We start from the raw sequence: 17,699 nt of genomic DNA, 5'->3' as shown, positions 1-17,699 counted from the left end.
GATGTCCTTCACACTTTCCTTTTTCTCATACTAGTACAATCTGGCTGTTTACACTGTTTGGTCCTCATACATATTTATGGCATCATTGTAGTAACGGCTTCTGTGTTGAGTTTATATATATATATATATATATATATATATAAGTGTTATGCTTTTTAGATTGTCCCAGATGCCTTATCTCTGTCAGTTTTTTCTTGGGACAACTGTTGTTCTATTCCAATAGTTGCTGTTGGGGTTTTCGCCATACTTGTTACAGCATTGTTCAATGCTTCTTCTTCATGAACAAGTTCTTAGTTTTTTCCCTTTCTCTGTGCTTTTACAGACCAGTTTTGGCTAACATCATGGCTTTTTATGGCAAAGAGCTATATCTCATCGGCCAAGAAGCAACTCCCTGAGGGCTTGCATGCTCATTCTACCAGAGTTAGATCTGCGATTGCTGCATTTGAATGTAGAGTTTCAGCGCTGAATAAATACTTTGCAGCAACATGGGTTTCCCTGCATGTTTACCTAATGTTTCTCTCTGAACATTCAGGTCTGTTGACTGGCATTTTGCCCATTCAGCCAGATAGGACTTCCGTGTCTGTAATTGGTCGTACACCCTGCTCCGGGGATGGTATTGCTTTGGTATCTGATTCTAAGGTAAGGAATCTGCGGATTCTACCATTTTCTTAGGAGTGACAGTCTGAGCTACATAAGCTCATGGAAGGGTGGGTTCACATATTCCCATTAAATGTTTGTGCCAATATGTGCAAGGGGAGATCAATGGGGAGACCACTCCTAAGAGTAATAGAACCCCTATTACAGAACAAACGGCACCTCACCTATCATTCCTTGTAAATAACAATGTGCAATGTGTTTGCTAGGTTCAAAGACCTCATATGATCTGCTTGCATTAATGTGTATTTTTTGGCATACTCAAAGTAGCAAATTGTTTCACATTCACAGTTATCTACTATCCATTTTTCAGAAATAGTTCTCTAGATGGATACTCAAAGTCACTGAACAAATGTAGTGAGGGTAGAAAAATGTATCACAAGGGCACTGAATTCCAAGGGATATTATCATTTAGTCTTATCTTGTGGGTAGACAAATGATATATTCATCTTTGCTCCTTCTCAAAGAGGACCGTCTCTGTGTTTATGATTTCCCATTTCCAGTTGTTCAATAATAACCAACTTAAGGTCATGGGTTGTGTGTCCAGTTGTTAAGAAATGCTCAGTCATTCTTGTGGTACTTATCTGGCAACGGATGTTACTCAGGTGCTTACAGATTTGCGCCTTAGCCTTTCTGCCCATCATGCCTGTGTAACGTAACTTTCAAGGTCAGGTAATCATATAATTTATCTGTGATGAGTCATAGTGTGTGTGTGTATCCTTATGATCCATACTATTCCTGGTTCTAGATCCAGTGTCTTTGTGGTGTATGTAGGATGGCAGACACTACAGTACTCAAAGGGGAAATGACCTACTTTTGGAAGGCCCCTACTGGACTGTCCTGTGCTGTTTGTGTCCCTTTACGTCTTTTTTCAGGTAGACCTCTAATGATAAAGATGATCATCATCCTAAAGCTTAGTCATATTGTTGACACTCTTTCAGTCTCTGTCGCTTTCTTACCTTCCCTAGTTGCTGCATAAGCTTAATCTTGGTACAAAAGACATAGATCATTGTCTTGTACCGTGTACATAAAATTGTAAAATGAGCAAAGTTATCAAAGGTCATGAACCACCAGATGAGCATCATGAGAAACGTATTACTAATGCTGAACTACAGCTACTGGACTAACGAAAAGCATGGATCGTCGTCGGGGTTCACTACTACAGTATTTCGTACTAAGACATGCCTAGCTTCCATGCACAAAAACTGTAAATGAAGCAGTCCGGCAGCACAAATATTCCTTACCTTAAAAAAATTGTATATTCATCAGCCTCAGAATTTCTCTATTTGCACTGAAACAACAGCAAAGCCCAATATAATGTACGGGTAGTATAATTGTTAGAGTGCTGACTCGCAAAGCTTCTTGCCACTAAAGAAACAACACAAAACTGATCAGCGCCTTAAAAAAACAGTCTACTATAGAGTATAATGAAAAATAATTTTATTATTAAGTATTTAATTGTTTAATAAAACACATTGCTACCTTAACTGATGAGCCATTTCCCCTAGAATGCTAAGTCTTTTTTTTTTTATATATGGGATACTTCATTCTTATGCTGTCACAACCTTTTTTTCCACATAAGGTTTCTGTGCGAAATTTGCATCCTTTTTTCCCCAATACGAGAATTCTAAGGGTACATAGTGTTGGGCTATTTTCTCAGTCTCCTCCTCAGCAATCTAAAACTATAGGTACATTTTTTTTTGGGGGGGGGACGGGGTTGGGAAACGGGGGAAAAATGCTCCTCTCAAGAAAGTGATTGGTGTTTTTCCCTGAAATGGCATCAACAAAAGGTATGTTGTGCTAAAATCACCATCTTCCCGTCTTTCATGAACAAGCAAAGCTGAATCGAAAAAACATTTATTTTTCCACAGTTTTTGCATTTTCTCATAGGTAGCCTATTTTTCTTAATTTTTGTTGCTTTCAACTGACTTCCAGTATGTGGTGGAAAGAGGTGTGAAGCTCAAGGGTGAACCTAGAAAGCCATAAGTTTTTTAAAAGTAACACAATTCTGACTCAAGAAGGGGTCACTTGTGTGGATTCCTCAAAGGTTTCCCAACTCATCTGCTCAAATGAAAAAAATATTGAAACTGCATAGGAAAAAAACCATTTTGTGACATTTTATCTGTAATTTCATGTCACAATGCCTGGTTTATAAAAGCATTATTCCTTTGTCTTCTCTACCCTTCTGGACCCAGGAATATATAGTTTGTGGGCTCTCAAAGAACCTGAGGTACCCAGAGACAACAACTGAGCTGCACCTTACAATGTTTTTTTCATTCTTTACTGAGGACAGAGCAACTCATATGGTAAAATATAAGGGGTTGAAAAATGGGCATGAAGAAAACGAGTGCATTTCTGAAATGTACAACAGATACTGTGTTTGGGAGCAGTAGCTATTTGTACATCTCTGAATTTGTGGGTACCCATACTAGCATATGAATCATAGGGCAGTTGGCAAAATGTATTTTTTCTTGCATATTGTCTTACCCGGGAAAGGCACAAATGCAGCAATATCTAGTTGGTAATAACATATGTTTTAATAATCTGTGTTCCTAGCCAGCTTCCTAAAAAAATGGTACCCCACTTGTGTATTTGTTTTAGGGTCTTGGCGCAGTATACCAAATAGACCTCAAAACGCAACCTGGAGACATCATATTTTACCCAGCAGAGTCCATGATTTTGTTTACACCGTGGGAAGCTGCAAATTTTAGGCCCTAGCTCTGTGGCTACCTAGTGAAACCTTCCACACCCAACCATTTCTGAATACTAGACATCCGGTGGTGTGACTTTGGTTGTTCTAACAAGGTGTTTTTTTTTTGTTTGTTTTTTTACCCAGGCGCTCTTGCAAACTGTGCCTAAAAGCTCACATTTTCCTCACATTTCTGAGAGGGATAATTCTGGCATGTGTGGGGAGCCACAAATTTCCAACAGCCCATCGTTCCCTAAGTCTCCAGATAAAAATGTTACCTCACTTGTATGGGTGGACCTAGTGCCTGTGACAGAAAACGCCTGAAAACGCAAGATGGACACTTCCATCTTTTCCACTGAACACCGACCTTTTTTTTGTGTGCAATTTGGGTAGCTGTGGATCTTGAACCCTAGCTATGCAGGCATCTAGAAAACCATCAAACCTCCACATTTCTGAAAATTAGACAACAAGGGTAGTCTAGGATAATTTTACTAGTGTGGTTCTCAGCATGTTTTTTACCCACGAAGGCCCGGGAAACGTAATTATTTATTTTCATCACATTTATACACGAGGCACACCACCCTGTCCTCCCCGGTTGTCTAGTTTTCAGAAATGTCTTTACTGGATAGTTACCTTAGGTGACTGCTGAGCCCGGTCCTAAATACCACAGTTCCTTCATTGTCAAATCAGGCCATTTTTTATTAGAAATGTCTCCACATTTCGTTTTGTGCCTTTTCCTGTTGCAGGATTATATACGCCCCCCACTCAAGTGAGGTACCAATTTTTAGTTGGCGACGTGGGAATGCTGGGTGGTAATAAATTCTTGGGCTCTCCTACCCTGCAAATTCCAGTACTTTCACTCACAGAATTGTGACTAAAGTCTGTGTTTTAGCCAATGTTTGTGGTTTGTAAGGGCATCAAGGCAGGAAAACCTCATGGGATCCATGCAAGACCCACCACCCTGCAGTCCCTTGTTTGTAGTTTAAAAATATCTAGGATTGGTAGAGACAGTGCAATAAATGTTTTCCCTCTAGCTCCTTTCTTGCATCAGTAATGTTAAGTTGAGTCTGGTTGATTCTGTTTCTTATTTGACACAATATCGTCTGACTATACATGCCTTAATCTGTTCTGCCACAGGAAACTGAAGACAAAGGACAGCCGGCTGTGAAAGATCCAGTTTTCAGTGAAAAGAAACAAGATGATTCTAAAGCGGTTAGTAAAGTCACCAAAATGTAAACAAAGAGTGCGAAGGTTGTTTTGGTGCACAAGGAAATTTTTGTAAATGAAGCAGTAAAAGAAATCGTAGGGAATCTTTTTTATTTGTGCATGTTATTTAAGTCATTTTATCTGATACAGCGTTGCGAGAATTTTTCTAGCACTATTGAGAACATTTACTGCACCATGCAAATACAGTTGTATATGTTTGCTTACAACCACTTCTTTTATACTAGGTCCTTTTCATAAGTTGTCATTATACAGATCTCTGTGAAACAATTTCACTACACTATATTGACATGTTGGAGCTATGCATGCCTACGCACTCCCAAATATGGGCCTGAAGAGCATTCCACACATACCCAGTCACCTAATTGCCACTGACAGAGAAATACTTATAAATCAATTTTCTTTACGTTGTCATGGCTCCCCTAATTGGCCAGTCCTATTTCTAGAACTTTGTGCAAAGCGTGCTTAAGCAGATCTTCCAAATTTTCAATTTAGTTTGCCCCTCTGCAGTTTGACTGTCACACACTTCAACAACGAATGATGCATGTAGCTTGGGGTGTGTGTTTCCTATTGCTGGTCCACATATTCGGTGCAAGGCTGCCTAGAAACTCGACTTATACTTTGAACTGTAGAATTGGCAGCTGGACCGTATAAGTCATTTTAGTTTTTACTCTATGTTAGATGTTTAGCGATATACATACGCTTGTCACCACGTTTGCATTTTCTTCTCCAGCAGGCTATGAGAGCTAGACACTGCCAAACTCTAGCTGAGTTAGTATCTTTAGACATGGTTTTAATCCAGTCTGTTTTGTAGAGTCTGGTTGACTTTCACTGTGGATGTCGCAAACTTGAATTGTCAGAGAAGTGCTTGAAAGCAGGCATTGCATAGCTCTAGTACTTGTAGTAGATCAAGGACTAGTTCTGCTTAAAGAAGTTCTAATAAACGTTCATTGATTCTGTTTCTGAGAACGTTATTCTAAAAATCAGCTCATGAGGAACATGAAATGTTTGATTTAGGGACTGTCCACAAATCGTTCTAGTGTTGAGTGGGTGATAGTGTAGGTATAAAAAGAATGATGCATTATCAGTGTGCAAAATCAAGGGATGCCTGAGCTTTGAACCTACCTAGTGATTTTGTTTCCCCAAGTCTGAGTAACTTATTGAAACTTGATTGTGATCACTGCTATATTAACAATACAGATTACTTCTTTATGTATGTGCTTTGGTTAGCAATACTTACACGTGATATTCTCTCTGACTTTATTTCTTGTTTAGGGGTAGCAAATCTGATTACGCCACCAACGAGGCTTTAGCAAACTGATGTCTAGAGGACAAATAGAAAACTTTGAATCTTGTCCAAGTTCCAAAACATTGTATTAGCTGCCCCGTCACAGCGTGTCCTTGGGCCACTTTTAACAACTGTCCACTTCATACAACCAGTGTGAAGTTCGTTTTACATTATCAGTTCTTGATTTGCCCAACTTTCGATAATCTGACTCCATTATATTAAGAACGTTTTCAGTAAGAATACTTTTTGCACTGAAAGCATATGATGATGCTCTGCAGATTGTTACTTTATTGCTGATGGGGGCACTCATCCTTCAAAGCAAAACTCAGAGGCTCTAAAACTAAGCCTTTCCTAACCCCTCTTTTAAGTGTTATATGCTGATTTTATGCTGAGGGAATCACCCCCATAAAGTATATGTTGACTGTGAATATTTTCAAGACTGGAAAGATTTTAAAAGGTCAATCTCATTAGAGAAACACCTAGTTGTGTCCGAAGTTGCTGTGATTTTGCATTCACAAACCATCTGCTGATTCTACAATGTTTCCTGTAAGCTTTTAGTCTGACTAAATGGTAAGAGAGAAGAATGTCTCTCTGTGGGTGTTGAGGCCTGTGCACTACTGTCATTATGACTTTCATTCTACCGTTCACTGGATCCTCTGTTTACAAATCTCTGAAGATTCAAACATTGAGTGCACTCTCATGCTCCCACTTTAGTGCCTCATGTTCCCACTATATTGTCTCATGTTACCGTTTGTTTGCCTTTAGCTCCTTTTGGGCAAATGCAAATGATTTGCTGTTGTCGTTTCTCTTTTGAGATCCCCTACAAATTTGGTGACTCATATAAATGTTAATCATTGTGGGTTGACAGTGTGGGTGCCATCCACACTTTCATAAGGCGGCAATCTGTGCACAGCACAAATATATACTTTGAGCATTTGCTGACTATAATATCAAGTGGGGTCATTAATTTGGCATGTATTTATGAAGGAGTTTGTCTCATTGGTAGCTTTATCAGTACATGCTACTCTCACTGCAGGCAATATCAGAAGTAAAGATTGTCTCAAATCCTTGCAAAAGACTACATACTTTGACTGGGACAGTATTCACATTATAAATATTTATTAAGAGGTGTACTATACGGGAACAACACTGCACAAACGTGGAGAACAGACATACAAAGGGAGCCTAGGCCTAGAAATGAGGACAGTATGGGAAAGATCTGCCAAACGTAACATGTTTTGTATTGTGGAATCTCATGGGGGTGTGAGGAGGAGAGTAGGGAGGAAATGTGACCGAATATCGCTGTACTTGTTTTGTTTGTGTTCTGTTTGAAGGGCTTTTTTGACAACCTTGTGTCAGTCTAAAACTGAAAATACATTCCAAAAAAAGAGTTGCACTGCAAAAAAGATAATTAACTGTCTGCATATATTGACCTATCCAGTGCTTTAATTTCAGGACAACCAACCATCTATTAAAAAATAAGTGAAGATTGCATAACAAATTTCCTATCCATATATACACACAGTCACTAGTACACAAGGGTGCTTTCCAGTTTCAATGTTTTTTTTATTTAGTGTGACATAAAACAGCAATTGAAAAAAAATCTCTAAAAGGGAGGTCAAAGTACAGCTCCTTTGTTCATTCCAGGAATCTTATAAGCAGTGATGTATTCAAGGGCAGGAGTTTGACATGCTCTTTGCATGTCAGACATTGTCACATTCAGAATGTATTAGAAATTGAGTCTTTAGTTGCCAGAGGTATGCACCCTGTCCAGGTAGGGACCACAATCCTAGTCAGGGTAAGTCAGTTGCACACCATAAATCAACCTGTGATCACCCTCTGGTTGCTTGGCTTTGAGCAATCAGGCTTAACTTAGTAGGCAAAGTGTAAAGGATTTGTAAAATACTTAAAACAGTGAAAAACGCCACATAAAAAGGATCCACACCACGTTAGATGCATAGATCTTAATTTAATAAAGATAACAAGACCAAAACGACAAGAATCCAATAAGTAAAAGTCGAGATAAGATTAAGATTAAGACAAAGAATATCTGCAGTTGTAGTGCTTTAAAGCTTAAAGCTTATATCTGGTGATGCAACACTTGGGTAAAACCAAAATTTAGGTGACCGCAGTGCATTGCGGTCTGGCTCCAGGGACCAACCTTGTCCGGCATAAACAGTACCTTGGATGGAGGGTTACGTCGATATCGAAGATCCAATGCAAGCAGCAGAGATGATGCATCTGTTCTGATGTGGGCAGTCAGGGATGCGTCACTGTTGAGCCGCACAGCAGTGGATGCAATTTCCTCGAGGTGCGGTATTGAGCCCTTTAGAATGGAGGGGATGCGTTGTCGTCCAGCTGCACAGCCAGCGATGCAAAGGGGATGCCACGGCGCTGATGGAGATGCATTGATCTTGAAGCCATGCAGTCAGCGATTCAAAGTCCTCGCCCTCCTCCTCCGCAGTATGCTTCAAGGAGAGATGCAGCAGTTCCGGTCAGCGCAGTGGTGGCAATGCATCGACGTGGAGGTTTGCAGCACAGAAGAATCCACTGTCAAGGGCCCAGGCCTGGATTAGCACCTCTTGGTAGGGCAGGACTCACAGATGGCTGAGTCCAGGCGCTGTAGGGAAGATGCAGGCAGTCCTTGATGTCCTCTGGACTGCATAGCAGGAGGCATGCCAGCAAGTCCTTGGAGTTACTTGCTTCTCTGTATGAAAAGATGTCCAGTCCTTCTCACTCCCAGGAAAGGAGAGCATCAGCAGGGCAGGTACAGCTAGTCAGGAGTCCAACAAAGTCTAGCAGAATGGCAGTCCTTTCAGCAGCACAGCAGTCCTTCTTACTGCCAGAGTATCCTCAGGTCCAGAAGTGTACTGATTTGGTAGGGTTAAAAGTCCAGTTTTTCTACCCAGTGGTGCCTTTGAAGTGAGGGTGACTTCAGAGAGGGGCTTTGTATTGTACCCAGGCCCTCTCTTTCCTGTTGTGGTTCCAGAGATACTACAGGGAGCAATGCCGCTCTTTGTGTGGGGACAGTCACAGCCCTATTCAATCAGGGCACCATGCCCACTAGTAGCATTTAATTACCAGGCCCTGAGCACATATAGTGCACTTTACTAGGCTCTTATCAGTCATTAAATATGCCAATTGGGGATTCACCAATGTTACCATGTTTTAGGGGAGTGAGCACAATTACTTTAGCACTGGTTAGCTAGTGGTAAAGTGCCCAGAGTCCTAAGGCCAACAAAACCAGATAAGCAAAAATGGGTTGTATGATACAACCACACATGCCTGAACCACGCATGCCTAAACAATGCAATCGGAACCACAACTGCGTCTTTACCACAAATGCCTTTACAACAAATTTCGTTGAAGGAATATGCATGGTAAATTGCACACCTCAGCCCTTCGGCCCTGTACCCTAACACCTGATACCCCAGCCCTGCAATCAACCCGACCCCAGCCCAGCCCTTAAAACTGCCCTTCCCCCTCCTGCCCTGAGCCCTAAAAACTGACCCCGCCCTGCCCTTAAAACTACCCCGATCCCAATCCCACCCTGAGCCCTACAACTGACCTGCCTTGCCCTTAATACTCCCCCTTCCTCTGCCTGAGGCCTAAAACCCTGCCCCATGCTAAAAACTACCCTGACTCCAGCTTCTCGCCCTCAGCCCTAAAACTGACACCACCTCTGAAAACTGCCCCTTCCCTGCTGCCCTGATCCCTAAAACCCACCACAGGCCCTTCAAATTACCCCGACTCCCCTCCCTAGAGCCCTAAAACCTAGTCCCTTGTCAAAAAAAACCTACCCCGGCCTCCCCCACCCGAGCCCTAAAAACTCTCTCCCAAACCCACACCTACCTATCCCGATCCTTCCTGTTCCTCTCTCCGCCCATCCGCACAGGTAGTCTGCTTTTTGCATTAACCACTCATATGCGTGGTTTAGGTATATGCAAGGTTAAGGCAGAGTCGTGGTTCTGGCAAGTGTGGTTACGCTTGTGTTGAAATGGCATGCATGATTTTACATGTGTTTTAAGGCAGTTTCCCGCAAAAATGTGGTAATGTAGGCAAAAAGTTTGGGCGAAGACCAGCCTAACGCAGTCGGGTTTAACAGACTGGATTGTCAACAAGAGTACCACCTTCTGATATTTAACCACAAGTCCAGTGCTCATTGCCAGAGTAAAGTTCCACTTGCAAATGCCAGTAGAGCTTTGAACACAATGTTTATTTGCAGGTTAGGTCCTGGACCTTAGCCTACCCTCAGTGGCAGTCCAGACCAAAGCCTTGACAGAGGTGCTTCAACTGGGAGTGACCCAAAGTGATCACTTCTCCCATTTAATGAAACCCTTACTTACATCCTGTTTGGCACCTTGTCAAAGCCCAGTGAACAGGACAATTAACCACCACCAGTGCGTTGTCCCAGGGTACCCCAAATTCCTCATGCATCACCCTACCCCAGAGACCTTAGTGGTCCAAGCCTCCATGTCCCATGTAAACCCCAATGCATTCCCTACTATCATACTGGAGAGGGAATCCAAGAAGCTGGACACCTTAGGCAAGAAAATGTTTTCTTCTACAAGCTTGGCACTGTGTGGATTTTGGGATTTGGTTGTGCTTGTGCTGCCCATGGTCCTGGTGGAGGCCTGGGCCATAGTCTTCCAAGCTACGGTAAACAGGAGAGAGGCAGACAAATTAACGATCAGATGTGGGCTGGACATGACCGACTCACTAGACAGAGCAGTTTCTTCATGGGTGGCCTTAGGCACCACGCCTGGCTCAGAATGACTGGCTTTTCAAGGGATGCCCAAGCTTTGCTTATGGGCTTGCCATTTGAGGGCTCTCATCTCCTCGGAGACAAGGTGGACTCAGCAATGGAGTGTTTTGAGGATAGCAGAGCTATGCCCAGGTCCTTGGGCCTTTCCATGGACCCTAGTCTGCCTTTCGCTCATTTAATAGCCACAGAAGGTCCTTACCTGCACAGCTACCATGGCATGCAAGCACCCCAGCCTTTGCATGGTGAGAACGCGGTACCCCCAGTCCCTGTGGGTCGGGCAGCCAGAAATCGTGCTATACCCCCAGGCAGCCTGCCGTTCAACCATCATAGGCAAACAGTGGGAGGCAGGATACGCCATCACGTGCACCACTGGAGGTTAATAACAACAGACCACTGCGTTCTCCAGATTGTCCAAAGGGGCTACTACCTCTCCTTCATAACTTCCCCTCCATCCATGCCACCCACTTGCGACAGGCTGTCGGAGGACCATCTCTCCTTACTCTGCCAGAAAGTGATTGCTCTCATGGCCAAAGGAGCCATAGAGATGGTGCTGACGGCAGAGGTAGGTTGTGGTTATTATTCCTCCTACTTTCTGGTGCCCAAAAAGGACAGAGGCCTTCGTCTTAACCTAGAAATGTGCCCTCTCAATTTTGTCCTCAAGAAGAAGAAATTCAGAATGCTCATACTTGCACAAGTCCCGTCTGCCCTGGACCCAGCAGACTGGATGGTAGCATTGAACTTGCAGGATGCATAGTTCCACATTGCCGTCCTGCCTGCCCACTGTTGTTACCTGTGGTTCACGGCAGGGCACGAGCACTTTCTGTTCCATGTCCTACTCTTTGGCCTTTTCAGAGCGCCTTGGGTGTTCACCTGGGTGATGCCAGTGGTTGCAGCTCATCTCTGGAGATCAGGGGTACCATTTTTTCCCTTTCTCGACGACTGACTGTTGAAGGCGTGCCATCCCCAGGCAATCATCTCCACTTCCAGATGATGGCAAACCTCCTGCACTTGCTGAGGTTCACTATCAGTGTCCAAAAGACACACCTGACTACCTCTCAGACGCTCCCTTTCATCAGAGCTATTCTAGAAATGGTGCAGTTTCTGGCTTATCGCCCCGACCGGCAAATCCAGGATATTCAGGCTATGATACCGATGTTTCAGCCTCTATTCTGGGTTTAGGTGAGACTGACTCTGAGGCTGTTGGGTCTCATGGCCTCCTGCATGTAACACATGCACACTGCATATGCAGGCTATGAAGTGGTACCTGATGTTCCAGTGAGGGCAGCACCAGGGAACTTTTTCTGACATGGCCCATATCTCATAGAGAACTGCAAAAGATCTGCAGAGGTCGGCTGCAGACCCCTCTCCCTTCCCCCAGCAGATCTGATAGTGGTGACAGATGCATCAGTCCTGGGATGGGGCGCATCTGGGAGAGGTAGAAATCAGGGTCCTCTGTTCTCGGGCGATATATGAACTCTACATTAACCTACTGGAGCTCCAGGTGATCCAACTGGCATTTAAAGCCAGGGGAGGGAAGGCTAGCGCAGGTTTTCATGGACAACCACTGCCATGTGGTACAGCAACAAACTGGGTGGGGTGGCATTGTGGAGCCTCTGTCAAGAGGCCCTTGGCCTCTGGTGATGCCTGGAACTTCAGGGCATATCCCTGGTGGTTTAACGTCTGGCGGGCTCTCTGAACGCCAAGTTAAACAAACTCAGCCACAGATGCCTAGACGATCACAAATGGCATCTCCAGCTAGAGGAGGTGCGAGGTCTCTTTCAGTAATAGAGAGAGTCTTAGTTAAACCCGTTCGCCACAGCCGAGAATGTGCAGTGTCAACAGTTATGTATGCTGGAGTTTCCAAGGCAGCTCTCGCTTGGAGACGTTTTTGGTCTCGGGTGGAGCTCAGTCCTCGTGTACGCCTTTCTGCCCATACCACTCCTGCGTTCTGCCCATACCACACTCCTGCCCAGGGTTCTCAAGAAGATCATCCTTGTTGCCCCGGACTGGGCTCGGAGAGTTTGGTATTCCGAGCTGTGGAGCATGGCTATCAATCCTCCGATCAGGCTGCCACTTCAGGGGAATCTTCCATCACAGCAGCAGGAGAGGATTCTCTATGTGAACCTGTCAATGCTATGCCTTCATGTGTGGAGATTGAGCAGCGACAGTTAGCACCTTTTGGCCTGCATCCCGAAGTCTGCAATGTTATCTTTGCAGCCCGGCATCCCACTACCAAGACAGTGTATGCCTGCCATTGGGGCAAGTTTGTGGCATGATGAGCAGAGGAATAGATAGACCCTCTTTCTGATCACCCTTTCTCAAGTTCTTCTCTTTATTCTTCTCTTGACCAGCAGGGCTCTGCTTTTGGCCCTTTAAAGGGTCATTTTTCTGCCATCTCAGCCTTTCTCCGGTTGCCAGATCAGCCACCTCTGTTCAAATCCCCTTTTGTTCTATAGGTTTTTGAAAAGTCTGCAACACACATCCACCTTCACCCTTCATCATGCCTCAGTGGAACCCTTAATCTCATTCTCACTTTTCTGATGTGGACTCCTTTTGAGCCACTGCACAGCTGTCCTCTCAGGCTTCTCCCCATCAAGATGGCCATGCTTATGGCAATAACATCTGCCCAGAGAGTCAGTGAGCTTCAGGCTTTGTCATCCAAGAAGATGGTTCTTCACACTAGAGCTTCCTTCCTCCCAAAAGTTGTTACTGCCTTTCACGTAGACCAGTCGATCACCTTGTATACCTTTTGAACTCTGCCACATCCATCTAAGGAAGTGGGGCATTCCACTGACTGGACACAGAAAGAGTGTTGTTTTTCTACCTTGACCGCACATGAGTTCCGCGTGGATGACCAGCTCTTCTTAGGGTATGTCAGAGCAAAGAAGAGGAAGGCCATGCAGAAACAGACCATCTCCCAATGGATCATGCTCTGCATTAAAATGTGCTATGCATTGGTCAAGAGACAACACACGAGGGCTTGTGTGCTCCCTCCACCAGAGCTAAGGCTGTAACCACTGCATTAGCACATGGAGTTCCTGTTCTTGACATCTGCCAGGCAGCAGTGTGCTTCTCTACACACATTCATGAAGCATCATTTTCTAATGGATACAACTATCTGTGGATTCCTCACCTTATGAATTCTCCCAATGCGCCAGCATTTGATGGAAACTTTCTTCCCAGCCCTTCACGTCAACGAGGACGTCACAATTGCATGGCTCCGCACGCGACTCCGTCTGAAGTCATTGTGGCAATAGGAGGTCCTCGTCGGCGTGCTGACGTCAGTTCCCTTTTTACCGTGCCTTCGACACTAACGCTTTTCTCCTAGCTCTCGAGAAGCTACTGTTTCGAAGGTGTCAGATTGTATCTGTTACAGTGTCTCCTCCTAAGAAGTCAGGGTTTAAGCCTTGACGTGAGTGCGGGGTCGTATATCGGTCAGGGACCCTCATGAAGACGGTTTATGGAGTCTTAGCTTGGACCACGACGTGGAAGAGCGCGTGTCTTGCCAAAGGAAGAATCCAAAGGCGTTGAAAGAAAGAGAAGCTAAGCTCTTCTTAGCGAAAGCGAAGAAAGGACACAGAAGTCACCAAAGGTCCAAGACAAGTGTCTTATCATCCCATAAGTCGTCGAGGTCACACAAGAAGCAGTGCCGGCACGATTCTCGATGTCGTTCTTCTAGAGATCGGTCTCAATCTCTGTCTCCCTCTAGACGACGACGTATGGTGTGGGAGGTCAGTCCTGCTGTTACACCCAAGCCTTAAAGTCCTCAGGCTTTTCCAGCGCCATCACTCATCGAGGTGGTCGAGTCCCCGGTGAGTCGTCCAACTAATTTTTCGCCTGGGTTGGTGGCACAGGTTCCGGAACCGACCCAATCGCCGCATGAAGAACAAAGGTTTCCTGCCTTCCCGACTCTGGGAGTGGATCTGGTGGCTTTTCTGAATGCCATATTCAGTATTTTTAATAAGGCTATGGCCCCTGCTGGTGCACTGTCTGGTCCCACGGGTCCATTGGTGTTCTCCTTGGGCTCTCCAGCTCGGATTTACCTTTGTATCAGGCTGAGAGTGCCGGTTCGGTGCCGATGACGTCGCCTCATATGCCGACGGTGCCAGTGGAGCATCACCTTCTTCTCCTTTACCACATCCATCTGTCTTGAAGCCGGCGTCGTTGACGTTGGTTAACTCACTGTCGACGCCGAGGTTGGAGGCAAGACTGAGGTCGAGGAGGAGAGCATTGAGACTCCTGGAAGAGCGAGAATATCGGAGACTATTATTAGAGGAAGGAGAGATTTCTGAGCCCTTTGGAGAGTTTCAGGGTCTGGACTCAGCTAGTGGACTGAACACCTCCCCTGAGTGGGATCTTTTATCCCTAGGGGAATTTACGGAGGAGGCGGCTTCCTATCATTCTGTCATAAAGAAGGCTGCAGATATTTTGGCGCTTCCATTGCAAGCTACTGAAGTTAAAACAAACATTTTACCTGAGGTATTACATCCTTCCTCCACTTCAGTTGAGCCCCTGCTCCCTTTCAATAATGCTCTTGTGGAGCCTATTTTGGAGGTTTGGAGAAAGCCTGTTACGTCACCAGCTGTGTCCAGAACTGTAGCAAGGAGGTACAGGGTTGATCCTGGAGATCCAGGATTTTTATACCAGCATCCGACTCCTGAGAGCTTGGTGGTCCCGGCTTCTTGTTCTGCTCGTTCTGCACCTGGTTCCTTTCCTGCTACTCCATCGGACAGGGAATCCAAGAGGATGGATCAAGCAGCTAAAAAGACTTTCTCATCTTGCAGTATGGCCCTAAAATCAGTCAATGCTACCTGTGTGCTTGGTAGATATGTGCATTCCCTGATGGACACTGCTAGAGCTGTGTTGCCTAACTTGCCGCAGGATATGCAGGGGCAGTTTGACTAGCTCCTGTTAGACACCCAAGCTGCGGCCAACAGATCATCCAGTCTGGTCTGGATACAGCAGACTCAGTGGCCAGGGCAATGGGTACTTCAGTTGCCACCAGGAGACATGCGTGGCTAATGTCTTCTGGGTTTTCGACTGATGTCCAGACAACTTTATTGGACCTCCCTTTTGACGGGGAAAAGCTGTTTGGGGCCTAAGCGGACTCTGCTTTACTGCGCTTCAAAGATAGCAGGGCCATGGCAAGGACTTTGGGACTGCAGGCTTCTACTTTTACTCCCTTCAGATCCTTTCAGAGGTTTAGGGGGTTTGGCTGTGGAGCCGCTAAGCTTTGGAGGCCTCATCCTCTGGGGGAGCACAACAAGGAAAGCAGCCCTAGTTTCCATCCATTTTAAGTCATACTTCTCCCGTAGGGGGCAGGACTTTTCATTTCTCCACGAGTGGGATTTAGTCACATTAGACTCTTGGGCACTAAATATTGTGGGGAAAGGTTATTCCCTTCCCTTTCAGGAGTATCTCCCTCCCATCTCTCCCTGTCCTTCGTTTTGTTCAGATCATCATCTCCTGTTGCTGCAGCAGGAGGTTCAAATCCTTTTATCAAAAGGTGTGGTGGAGTTAGTTCCAGAGCATGAAAGGGGTCAGGGTTGCTATTCAAGATATTTCCTGATTCTCAAGAAGGATGATTGATTGCAGCCTATCCTGGATCTGAGGATTTTGAATTGGTTCCTCAAGCAGGAGAAATTCAAAATGCTGACTCTAGCGCAGATGCTTCTGGGGTTGAACAAAGAGGATTGAATGGTGCCTGTCGACTTTCAGGATGCTTACTTTCATATCCCCATTCGCAAGTCACACAGGAAGTATCTCCGGTTTGTGGTGGGGTCTCAACACTACCAGTTTGTGGTCCTACCTTTTGGTCTTACTTCTGCACCTTGAGTCTTCAGTGATGGCGGTGGTTGCAGCAAATCTCAGTAGGAAGGAAGTATCTGTATTCCCTTACCTGGACGATTGGCTGATAAAAGCCAAGTCCCCAGAGCTTGTGCTGCATCACCTCCAAATGACAACACAGTGCCCATGTCTCACCTGGAGCCCTCTCAGCGCCTCCTGTTCATAGGGGCAGTACTAGATACAACATTGAATTGAGCCTATCCTCAGCGGACTCAGGACATTCAGGTGTTGATTCCAATGTTTCAAAATGGAGCAGTTGTTCCAGTCCTCATGGTCTTACGTCTGCTCGGTCTGTTCTCTTCTTGCATGCTGTTAGTCACTCATGCACGTTGGCACATGAGGGCACTGCAGTGGTGCCTCCGCAAACAGTGGTTTCAACACAAAGAGGATCTTGAGTCAATAACGATCTCCAGAGACGCTGCAGCGGATCTGCGATGGTGGGCTGTGTACGGCAACCTTTCCCAAGAAAGGCCATTTTCTCTACCACCACCGGTAGCCACGGTCATAACGAAGGCTTCCACTCTAGGGTGGGGAGCTCATCTGGGGGACCTGGAGATCAAAGGTCTTTGGTCTCCAGTGGAACAGATGTTTCACATCAATCTGTTAGAATTGCGGGTGATACGCCTGGCTCTCAAGGCCTTCCACCCGTCCCTTCGCGGTCAGTCAGTTCAGGTCTTGACGAACAACACTACTGCGATGTGGTACATCAACAAGCAGGGAGGAGTAGGGTCGTAGCTTCTCTAAAGAGAGGCTCTGCGGCTCTGGTCATGGGCTCAGGACCATGGATTTGCTTAGAAGCAAACCATCTAGCCTCGGTCCTCAGTGTTCGTGCGGACAGTCTTAGTCGACATTTCTCGGCCGATCAAGAGTGGCGTCTCCATTCAGACCTGGTCCTTCACATCTTCCGGATGTGGGGTTTTCCACAGATAGTCCTGTTTGCCACTCGGGAGAACGCGCATTGCCCATTGTTCTGCAGCCTCCAGTATCCGGTGCAAGGAGCATTGGGGGACGCGTGTCAGATATGTTGGTGCGACCAGTTACTTCATGCGTCGTCCCCACCCTTGATTCCTCAGGTTCTGAGGAAGATTTGCCAAGATCGGGCTCAAGTTATTTTTATGGATTGGCCAAGAAGGGTGTGGTACTCAGACCTTCTTCAACTCTCACTGTGCCCTCCGCTCCGTCTACCTCATATGGCAGACATCCTCTTGCAGTCGCAGGCGCAGGTTCTACAC

General features: G+C 45.5%; 1 protein-coding gene across 1 annotated transcript in view; it reads left to right on the top strand.

Annotated features, from left to right (window-relative positions):
- WDR44 (WD repeat domain 44) overlaps positions 1-17,699 on the top strand; it is a 464,168-nt gene that overhangs the window by 83,039 nt on the left and 363,430 nt on the right. Inside the window, exon 3 of the mRNA XM_069212536.1 lies at positions 4,481-4,555. Coding sequence (XP_069068637.1) covers positions 4,481-4,555 — 75 coding nt within the window. The remainder of the gene's footprint in view (positions 1-4,480; positions 4,556-17,699) is intronic.

This window comes from Pleurodeles waltl, chromosome 2_1 (assembly GCF_031143425.1).
Source record: "Pleurodeles waltl isolate 20211129_DDA chromosome 2_1, aPleWal1.hap1.20221129, whole genome shotgun sequence".
Lineage (NCBI taxonomy): Eukaryota > Metazoa > Chordata > Amphibia > Caudata > Salamandridae > Pleurodeles > Pleurodeles waltl.
The sequence above is the reverse complement of the archived record's forward strand: the minus strand, read 5'-3'. Positions and strand labels throughout refer to the sequence as shown.